Source organism: Ciconia boyciana, chromosome 8 (assembly GCF_034638445.1).
Source record: "Ciconia boyciana chromosome 8, ASM3463844v1, whole genome shotgun sequence".
Classification (NCBI taxonomy): domain Eukaryota; kingdom Metazoa; phylum Chordata; class Aves; order Ciconiiformes; family Ciconiidae; genus Ciconia; species Ciconia boyciana.
In genome coordinates, this window is record NC_132941.1 from 36,326,478 (window position 1) to 36,337,792 (window position 11,315).

At 40.1% G+C, this 11,315-nt stretch overlaps 1 protein-coding gene across 2 annotated transcripts in view; it reads left to right on the forward strand.

Moving 5' to 3' along the window:
• OGDHL (oxoglutarate dehydrogenase L) overlaps window positions 1–10,843 on the forward strand; it is a 53,801-nt gene extending 42,958 nt beyond the window's left edge. For both annotated transcript variants that reach the window (XM_072870224.1, XM_072870225.1), the window contains 7 exons: window positions 1,289–1,467; window positions 4,700–4,771; window positions 6,066–6,191; window positions 6,807–6,879; window positions 8,975–9,138; window positions 9,767–9,921; window positions 10,720–10,843. In XM_072870224.1, coding sequence (XP_072726325.1) covers window positions 1,289–1,467; window positions 4,700–4,771; window positions 6,066–6,191; window positions 6,807–6,879; window positions 8,975–9,138; window positions 9,767–9,921; window positions 10,720–10,843 — 893 coding nt within the window. The remainder of the gene's footprint in view (window positions 1–1,288; window positions 1,468–4,699; window positions 4,772–6,065; window positions 6,192–6,806; window positions 6,880–8,974; window positions 9,139–9,766; window positions 9,922–10,719) is intronic.
• Window positions 10,844–11,315: the final 472 nt, after the last annotated feature.

An 11,315-nucleotide genomic window follows, 5' to 3' on the forward strand; every position in this document is an offset into this window, starting at 1 on the left:
CTCTGTATGGAGTTGATTAATTTACAGTTCAAACAGCACAAGTTTAGGGAAATTTCTGCACTTACCTACTACTGTAAACCACCTGAAAATGGGTTGAGATTGACACAGCGTGGAGAGAGAGAAGGTTACGTCTTTCTGTTTTCACTAGCTGAAGTAGCAATGTCACAGAGTCATAGAATCATTTAGATTGGAAAAGACCTTTAAGATCATCAAGTAAACCTAATCAACAGTAAATCTAACGCTGCCAAGTCCACCACTAAACCATGTCCCTAAGTGCCACATCTGCACATCTTTTGAATACCTCCAGGGATGGTGATTAAACCACTTCCCTGGGCAGCCTGTTCCAATGCTTGACAACCTTTTTGGTAAAGAAATTTTTCCTAATACCCAATCGAAACCTCCCCTGGCACAACTTGAGGCCATTTCCTCTCATCCTATCACTTGTTACTTGGGAGAAGAGACTGACCCCCACCTCACTACAGCCTCCTTTCAGGTAGTTGTAGAGAGCAAGAAGGTCTCCCCTGAGCCTCCTTTCCTCCAGGCTAAACAACGCCAGTTCCCTCAGCCCCTCCTCATAGGACTTGCTCTCTAGACCCTTCACCAGCACCTCAATGTCTTTATTGTAGTGAGTGCCCTCCCCATGAAGAGCACTTCTGGTCTCCTCTCTGCCACTGAGGCAGAGACCTAAAGGGTCCTTAACCCTGCCAAAAAAAGGATTGTTTACCCAAGTCCCAGATGTGTGTCCCATGCACCTATTGTGGTCAAGTTTTTTTTAAGATCCGAAGACTATGATTCTGCCTATAGACTGAAGATTGGTGTCACCAATAACTTTGTTCAGCACCTGCATATGAGAGGGAAAATAAAAAAAAGACAGTGTTGTTCAGGGCTATGCAAGTAATAAAATTAACAGGTAGCTTCTTGAACTAGTACTGGGCTGTAAGTGGATTTTTACGGGAAAAGATGGTACCTACCTTAGTGAGCTTTCAGGAAAACATGACACAAAAGTCTGAGCTAAGGGAGGGGTTTTAGTTCATTTAAAAGCTCCTATGATATTTAAATGTTTGAGGAAAAGTTTGAAGAATTGGAGTCAGTATTGGAAAAATGTTATTTGCTAATCTTTCTGGTGGAAATGGTACTACTGAATACTGCATGATTTATAATGGCTACAAAAATCCAGGTCATGCTCTCATTTTGGTTTTGGTTTGATTTATCTTTTTTTAATGAGAAATGAACAGAATTCTCAGCAAGTCTGTTTCTTTTCTAATTCTCCTACTTGTTTGGTTCTCAGGTTTTGAACTTGGCTTCGCTATGGCGAGTCCCAATGCCTTGGTGTGCTGGGAGGCCCAGTTTGGCGACTTCCACAACACGGCACAGTGTATAATAGACCAGTTCATCAGCTCTGGCCAGGCCAAGTGGGTTCGTCACAACGGGATTGTCCTGCTCTTGCCACACGGAATGGAAGGAATGGTGAGGGCCACTGGCTGGCGCGTGCGGGAGGGAAATACCGGCTGCCACGCCTTCCTCTGCGGCTGTAAAAGCCAAAGGTGTCTTAAGGATCCGATGGTGACATAAAGCCGGGGGGAGAAAGGCACTGTTTAGCATGTTGGACTGCTTCAATGCTACAGCTACAGAAAAGAATGTGGATAGATTGATCAGTGAGCACCAAAGAAAACTGAGAAATATTTCTGAGCTCTTAGCTTTGTGTCCTTCTTAGTGGCATGTACCACGTTTTACCAATTTTTTCTTTTTTTCTCTTTTTTTAATATCTTTCCCTAAGACACTGCTTTCTTTCCCTAAAAAGCCAGGTTCTTAGCATACAGTAAGAAATAAATCATTAGTGTCTAGCAGTACTTGCTTGGTTTTATTTTGCATGAATTATGTCTGTGTAAACTCTGCACTAAATTCACTTGCAATGAAATTATATGAAACAACTTTAAAACTTCTTCAAAAATCATTGACATTGGGTAACTTTGATATAATAAGAAATTTCCCTCTTTCTGAAAAGGAAAATGTTTCCACTAGCTGTTGACTCTCTTTGGTGGCTAGTAGGAGGAACTAGGCAGTGTGTTAGAGGGAAAGGGCATGGGCAAGGTCTGTATATGTTATATGAAGTTTATATCAGCAGTAGAATTGTTCTTCAAATCTTTTAAATTATTTTTAAAGGTTACATGAACATCATGTCAGGCTAGGTTAATTTTCTCCTTTTCAAATGCATTAACATTCATGAATTGATGCATCTATGTTTCTAGTTTTCTATTAAGAAAAGCATAGTATGCACCACAATGGAAATCTCCATCTGTATAAATGCTCTAGACCTTTTCACTACAAACTGCGTCATTTCCATTCTCACAAACAATTTAGTTTATTTCCATTCAATTATAATCCTGTCCTGATATACTGGGGTGCATTCATATCTTATGAATGGCTTTCCATACCCATTTTTGCGTAAAGAATAAGGGGTCTGATGCTGTTCACAAGAGTTTTGATTAATTAATTTTTTTTAAATGAATCCTGAGAGACAGCCTGAATGTGCCCTCAGCAGGAAGCACTCAGCTGAAGGGAGCTGGTTCTCTGCTACTTACGATACAGTTAATCTTTCTTTTCTCTTAGCCACTTGGCAGCTACGATTTGCCCAGATCTTCTGAAACATGCTTATTTTGCTACTAGTGTCAGGTGTTTTCAGAATATTTAAGAATCCCACCAGGCTGTTGAAATCTGCTGTCTTCCCAGAGGAGCTTTCCATTACAGGAGTGTTATTCTCTCTATAACTACAGTGTTGGGGACAGAATGATTTGGGGAAGGATTTGTAATGGGATATGGATCCCTTCACCTCTAGGTCATGCATTCACAGGCAAGTTGGCTGTGATTGAAAGACTCTGCTGCCTAATGGCTCCTTGGGGACTCATCTAAAAGTAGCTAATGGATTCAGTATAGGTCTCACTGGATAGGTGGTCACAGTAGAAATAAACCCTGCCCCATCCCATGCAGCAGTTGCTGGCAATCTGACTGGCGCTGTCAGCAGAGAAATCAAAGATGAACGTGAACATTGAGGCTCTGAATTGAGGTTGTTGCTGGGGCAGCGTATGTGTGTACGTTAGGGAGGCCTCACATGTCTCTCCTGTCATAGTTTGCTAGTAACATCTCTGTTTCCAGCGTACTGAATTCAGTGTGCTTGTGAAGCACTATGTTTGTACATGTATAGGTTGTACTTGGTGTAGGATTTGATTTACAGCAAATAGATGTATACAGCAGAGGTATTGCAATATTGGACTGTTACTGTGCACCATAGTTTTGTGTGGCTTTGCTTCTTGTTCTCAAGCCCTTACACATTTATGACCAGATTATTTGGCACCTCAATAGTGGAGACAGACTTCAAAAGAGTAATTTTGCAAGGCACAGCTCCTGGCTGTTTGTGTTGCTCCTTTGTTGCCACTGGGGTGTTTTTTCCTTTGAATTCCCTTAGTCCATGGAGTAGTGTGAATCCTGCACTTGGAAGCAGGGAGAATGGTGTGTTGAATCAAGGTGGACTGCTAGCTGTCAAAATAATGAGTGATTCTGGAGATCATATGTTAAGGTTTCAACAGAGGAAGTTATGATGAGAGACGGCCATATAAAGAAAAAAGCTCTTTATGGACATCATTAGCTTAGGAGCCATGGAGAGATTTGGAAGGTGTAAATAGTTTATGTCTTCAGGTTAAAATACCTTGCAACTGTCTCCAAAATGAAAGTCCTTCCTAACAGTAACTGTCAGTTGAACAAGCAAAGGCTTCCAGCATTAGCAATAAATAAAAAAGCACACTGCATTCTTGTACTCCTCACAGCTTTCTCTCATCCTTTATAAACAAGGACATGAGAAGGAAGATAACAGGTTCTGTTACACTCCTTAGTCCTGATATTGTCTGTGGCCAGCATGCATGTTTTGCTAGTTTAAAATGGATCTAACAATGTTTGAGCACTAAAAGAAATTACCTTGGGTACTGCTAGTGAGACAAGCAGATGTGAGTGTTCAGTACTTTGGCAGCACGTAAAATACCTCCTACAGAGGGAGAAATTAATCATAGGTTAGTTTGGCAGATAATGTGTACATGTATTTTGATCCATTTTAGCTGAAGCATTCATCTAGGCTATTTTGTCCTGTACTGAACAGTGAACAATGGTAGGAGAGAGATCCTGAGTCTGCTTCTTGTATTGCTAATATAGCAAAGATAGTCAGCAGTTAACTTTGTGTTTGCTCCTATTCAGCATGCAAGTGTGGTTTGGCCCAAAGAAGTGTGAGTCACTGCAGTACACTGAGGCACACGGTGTTTCTCCTTCTGACATTCCTCCTGCTCCTTTTTGCCCTGCATTAGCAAGGTCGTTCTTGTGCCCACATGGACCTACTGCCCTTTCACTGGTCTTCATTGTGCAGCTTTACTGAGGCTAGAAATCACTTGCAGCTGGTAAAAGCATTGGAAATCCATGTAAAACCTAATCTTCTCCTATGAAAACAGTTTACAGAAGACAAAGAATTCCAGTCCTGCGGTGTGTCCTCTCCTCTCTCACTGCTGCTGCCATTGATGCCTTTGGCTGGCGGGGCAGGTGTGCAGCCTGGTGCAGAGCTGCCAGGACGACAGGAGGTACTTACGCAGTGAGTGACCTAGACTGATGTCTAACTGCTGATTTGGCTTTTTAATGTTGTTTTAAATGATACCTTTATCAGGGTCCAGAGCATTCATCAGCCAGGCCTGAGAGGTTTCTGCAGATGAGCAATGATGATTCTGATGCTTATCCAGTAAGTAGATTTGTCAAAGGCCATGTCCTTTTTTTGCTCTTCACGTCTCAAAGAAATTTTTTTGTAAGAAGCATCCTTTTAGCTAGCTATAGTGGGCTAAGATTTAGCTTCAAGAGTTGGTATAACATTAACTTGATCCCAGTAAAAGTAATTGAAGTATGCAGTGTGTGCTGCTTCATTTCAAAGCTGAGGTCATATACAATTAATATCTGGCAGCATGATCTTTTTATGGCTGTTCCTCAGGGCCAGCAATTCTGCTTGTTTATATTGCTGTGCGTACTGCAAATAGGTGTCTCACCCTGGCTTTTTGCAGTGGAGCTAAATTGTACTGCTGGGAGCATGAAAATAAGCAACTTCTAAATTTAATTCAGCTAAGACCTTCATATGTTGGTCATTCATTTTTACAGATAAAGTACGTAGCTCTACAGGATACTGGTCATCCAGTTCCCCACTGCAGATTTCCTAAGAAACACTGCTATACATTAATTGAAAAGCCCAGCAATTAAAAAAATGGCAAAATAAAATGGATGTTTCAGTTTTGGGCCTGAGTTTGTTACCCTTGGGGCAATGATAGTTCCAAAGCTATGTCCCTCCTCATCTAAAAGTGATGTTTGTCAGTGTACTGTCAGAGTAAAGACCTGTTTGACTGACTACATTTAAGCACTGTCAATTGCACATAATAAGCAAGTTATAAATTTTATCATAGAAGGTAGGAGCTCAAACCATGGACCAGGAAATTGTGTTAGAAGCTGTACCAATCTGTAATGAGATTATTGTACCTATACCTATATATATGCTTACCTAATATATATGTATATAGATATGGATAAAACCCCCTATATTTGTAAAATACATAAATATAAAACATACAAAATTAATGTATTAAAATAGTCTAAGAGGACAGGACACCTACCAAAAAATGGGAGAGAGTGAGTTAACTATACAGTCAAAAAACGAATTATAGTTTTAAGATTCTTTCAAAGGGGTTCTGTTTTGTGTCTTCCACCTACTGAAGTCCTAGTCCTCCTCACCCTTCTTTCCTGGACTTCCCAGCTTGCTGAAATTAATGGAAGCTTTTTGCCTTTATTTGCATACATTTTTAGGAAGAAGTAGAAACAGAAGAGAATGATTGGTAGGGATGCTTTCCTAGCTAATAATATAATCTCAGCAGAGATCTGCTAATTAAGTTTTTTGAGGAAGGGAGTTGCTGAGAGTCAGAAATAGAAGGATGGCTTTCAAGCCTTTTTTTCTGATCTTTTAGACATTTTTCTAATGCCTTTAATGTCTCTCTCAGGAGTTCAGTGAGCAGTTTGAAGTTTCCCAGCTGTATGAATGCAACTGGATTGTGGTGAATTGTTCAACTCCAGCCAATTACTTTCACGTCCTCAGAAGACAGATCTTGCTGCCATTCAGAAAACCGGTAAAGTTATTGTCGTGGACTTGATTATTCTAGGTATATTAATCCTCACATGAAGAGGGGTCTTTGTTTGCATATGACATACTGCTGAAAAGAACAAGAATCGTTAGTGAAAAACCTTAACTGAACAGAGGTTGAAGTCGCTGATTTGATGGAATGAAACTCAGCTCTGACTTACTACAATTCTAAAACTTGATTTTCAGCTTTATTTCCTTCTGGCTGTGCAGACCTTCAGATGAGCTTGTCAAGACACTATGTAGCTAACAGGTTGCATAACTATGATCTGCATGTCTAATTGCTGAAACTTCAAAAACTTAAGATACAACTGTTGGATGTTTTACTGGTTCATAGCCTGTGATTTGATTTTGTTTTCAAAGAGCATAAGCAATGGTTTTTGAGAACCTTTAAAGGGAGTGGACTACCCAAATCTTGTGAATAATTTTGAAACTTCCTAGGCTTTCAAAACAGGAAAAAATAATTTACTGTGTTTGCTATTCACATTAATTTGATCTATAGCATATTCAGTTTGTGGTTTTTGTATGAACAGTGTTATAAATGTTGCATGTAATAATGTAGATAAAGCAGCTCTTGAGTGTTGGAAAAATTTCTATCTTACAGCTGATTATTTTGACACCCAAGTCACTACTGAGGCATCCAGAAGCTAAATCCAGTTTTGATGAAATGGTGTCTGGTAGGTCACCTTGAAGTATTATGGACAAATAATTAGCTATACCAAGTTGCATGTCAGACTGTGAAGAAGAGAATCTGGTCTGGAGAGTTTGCCTTTTCCTTTGGCATAATTTCTGGGGAGCTGTTGTAGTGAGATCTAGCATGGACTTTTGCTGGAAAGTCTCCTTTCAAGTACGGATTCTTAATTTTAACAGGTTTATCTTGTAACCAACCATTAATCTTAAAGGCAGTGGAAAGTGCATTTGCCTCTCTGCAGGGATGCTCCCCTCAATAGGGTATTAGGCCCCTCTGCTCTTTTTCTCTTCGTATAAAAATGGAATTGTTCTTTGTACTCCCCCCCCCCAGATGTGAGGGGATAGATTGTAATCACACTGTGCCCATTTGGAAGAATGAGGGGCCCATTTCTTCTTAGAGTACTCAGTTCTGGGGCTGCCATGACACACCAGTGATCTAAAGTGAGATCAGTGAGTTCAGAGCTGTAGGCTACCACGCTAGCTGCTGTTGGCATGCCATCAGCACCAAGAGGTATGTAGCGACTGCAGAGGTAATACCAAAACTGGAGTGATTTGTCTTGCCATGCACTGGTTAGAATGTGTTAGAGTGGCATGAGGAAATACAGTGAAATGTAGTGAGTGAGTGATTAAAGCGATTGTTCAGAATGAGAGAGTGTGCATAGGTGTGGTGGACTGTCTCCAGTTCTAGCCGTTGTCTTGACTGCTGTCAGAAAAGAGTAACTGCTCAGTTTTTTAAAAGGAAGTTACAGTGTATAAATATGCTTAAGTATTGCATTATCTCCTTTTTGTAGGTGAGTAAAGTTTGCTTCTGAAGCAAAGACATTTGCTGTTTTTGATTACTGTTTAAAAGCTTTGTAGAATGAGTCAGATGAGAAATTCTGTAGGGATTGTGATTTGTCACTTTGTTTTGGGAGTCCCCTCTACTTCAGACTAACCCTCAATAGTGGCCAAACTCCTAATTAACATTGAATTCTCACATACTTTCATGTTTCTGCTGAAGAGGACAGCAAGTAGTGAAGTACTGCTGACTGTCAGCTAACTCTTTTTGCTCTGATTTTTAACGGAAAGCTGAGGAGAGGAACACTGACTCCAGCTGACCCAATGAAGCACAGATTCAGTCTTTTTTAATGATGAATTCTGCTGTTCAGTGAGACAGGATAATTCTGACATAAATCAGTTCCTCTTTCATATGTTTGTGCTGCTGGTTTTCTCCCCCCAAGATAAATGGTTCAAACAGGAGCTTATTCGCCTGGTAAGTGGGTGTGCTGATTCAGACTGGGAGGTCATGCCACTGTCTGCTACCTTGGAGTTGGTTAATGTGGGAATAGTTCAAATCAATCATATAAGAGAGCAAAGAAAAGGATCTTTTAGACCATCAAGTCCCTCTTCCAGTTTCATGTATCCCAAGCAAATTGTTCTCCTGGGAGATTATATCACAGGGGAAGAGGTATCTAGCAGCGAAGATGTGCATCTGAAATTGTATCTTATCACTTATACATATGGCTCAGTACTACGCTAATTCTTCCTTTGGCTAATGCCATCTTAGCTCTCAAACAGAGCTTTAAATCACGTAAATATATGTCAGTAATGTGTGTGCTTGTGTAAATATTTCTGCAGTTGCCAGATTTACTTGCATTATGAATACGTGCTATGCTTTTATATAAAAATGTTCTAAAATTTTATAAACCTATATTAATGTTACATGGTTGAGATCATCTTGGAAAGAAGAAACAATATTTCAGGTAATTCTCTGAAAAATCTGTAAGCAAAGGTGAGCTATCCAATCAGTTTAAAATTAAAGGTGGAATGCACAACACAAAGCTAAAAAAGAATCCACTGTTAATATGTTTCTGTCTATTAAGTGTGAAAGCGTGGATTATTGACAATCTTTTAACTTCCTGAAATTAAACTGCTGAAAGTCACTTTAGCAGAATTACCAGTCTGAAAAGTAGGAATAGAGAGGCAGCAGAACCCCGTGACCATTGCAACCTGCTGCTTGCTCAGTAAAGGATTGTTTCTTGGGCTGTTTTATTACACTGCCAGTTCCACTGGGAGCACTTTTCTAATTTGTGCTCTAACTAGGTACCACTTTCCGACGCGTGATTCCTGAGGATGGGCTGGCAGCTCATGCACCACATGAGGTCAAGCGAGTGATTTTCTGCACAGGAAAAGTATACTATGATCTTGTGAAAGAGAGAAAGAATCAAGACCTGGAGAAACAAGTAGCTATAACCAGACTTGAACAGGTGAGCTCCCTGATCCTCAGAAGACAGGGTCCTTGGGAAGACTTTCAGCAAGGGATTCCTATGCTTTTAAATAGATATCACTTGCCAGAAAGGATGGTGATAGCATTTTCATAGCACTTTACATCTTACAAGACATTGTCGAATCCTTCATGACCTTGTGGAGAAGGAACACATACTGGACAATGAGATCCAGAAAGCTTGATGACTTTTCCAGAACGACGTAACAAAGTGAAGGTTACAATATGATGGCACCTTAAATTTCTATATCCAATCTGCTAGGCTTAAATGTTGTGAATAGTACACTTTGCAGCTATTTTGTCATTCACTAATTAAGGACTTGTATTGTCACAGCTACTTCACTAGAAAAACTAGGAATGCAGGAGATCTGGTCTATGACCTACTTCTGTTCATACTGGTGCAACTATAAAATATGTGTGTATTCATTTCTGCCAGCATGAAATCAATTAAAGAAATATGACTCACTTTAAAGAACATATGGCAATTATATTAGGTACTAAATGGTTGATTACAGTGGTTGGTTATAATACCCAATAGGTAAAAGGCTTTCCGACCATGGGCTAACACCATGTAAGAGAAAGCTTTGCCAGTTATTACCCTGTCTTTCCAGATCTCGCCATTCCCGTTTGACCTGCTGAAAGAAGAACTTGAGAAGTATCCAGGCGCTGATCTAGTTTGGTGTCAGGAGGAACACAAAAACAGTGGATATTATGATTACGTCAAACCTCGTTTCCGCACTATTGTGAACCATACTCGACCTATATGGTATGAGACTTTAAACAATTGCTCTATCTCCTGGGCTGATTTGTTTGCTTTTAAATTTGCTTGGGTTTGGGTTTTTTTGCTTCTAAATTTGTTTTTGATTTGAGGATGTTATTCAAGGGAAAGTCAGGTTCTTCAACAAATCAAATCTTCAACAAATCAAAACCTCTGAATTTGGGTTCTTGGGTGAAGGAGGGAAAAGTCTAGATGACTGTTTTCTCAAATACATCATGCATATCTTGCTCCTCCCTGTAGTTCTAAAAGAAAACCAGTAGCAACTAGCTCTATATTTATTGCCCTAGCCCTAGCCCTAACCGCACTTAGCTCTCCTGGATTTTTCTCTCTTGTTGTCTAAGATTCTGTCTTTTTTAAGAATTTCCCTCTAAATATTAGGTTTCTGGAGGAAACAGTTGCTGTGAGAGCTCAGTTCAGGTACCTTTGCATTTATTTTAGATGATTGACTCTCGGATCTGCTGATGCAGCTGTCGGAGGAATGAGAGTCTTCATCGCCAAAAGCAAGTTAATCTAATTATGAGACAGTGTAGCTGGCTGCCCTGGGAGGGATGGGGGAGAAGGCACAGCTTAATATTGACGGGAGGGGAAAAAGAGGGGGAAGCTGACCAGAAGGTATAACTGATGGTGCAACTTAGATTGATTTTTATTTAAGAAAGATTGATGATTAAATGTCCAGATCTGCCAAGCTGACTTGAATGCATTTAGCAGCATGTTCTTATGCTTGTTAGTGTCAAAATAGTCTCTCTTCTCACCTCATTTGTCTGCCCAATTCTTTTTGTCACAAAGGTATGTTGGCCGAGAGCCTGCTGCTGCAGCTGCCACAGGCAACAAGAACACGCATCTGGTGTCGCTCAGAAGATTCTTGGATACAGCGTTCAACCTGGAGGCCTTTGAGGGAAAGACATTCTAACTGCAGGGCACAGACCCATCTCTGACTAGTAGTCTCTCAAATCACTGCATCCAAAAGAGGAAATAAAAGTGGGAAAAATATTGGCAATTATTTATTTTTGCTTTACCAGATAAAACGATCCAGCAGCTGACTTCATTAATCTGTACCTTGCTCCCCAGTTTGTAAGGAAAAAAAAAATTCCAACTTATGTTCCACCATTTTTTGTTATTTGTCTATTTAGATTGGGACCTCTTCAGCACAAGGAGAGTCTCCTATCCAAGGATGCAGTGTCTAGCTCAGTGAGGCTCCAACCTCAGTCTGTGGGCACTGTCTAATTACTGTAAGTAAGTAGAGCAGGCATGGACAGCATGATAGTTATGCACATCCCTGAAAAAGAAGAGAGTATGTTTGGGAGCCACTAAGGAAACAACATGCATTGTTACAAGGAAAATGGTTGACAGTTATTTCTAGATATATTGGAGAGGAGTAATGA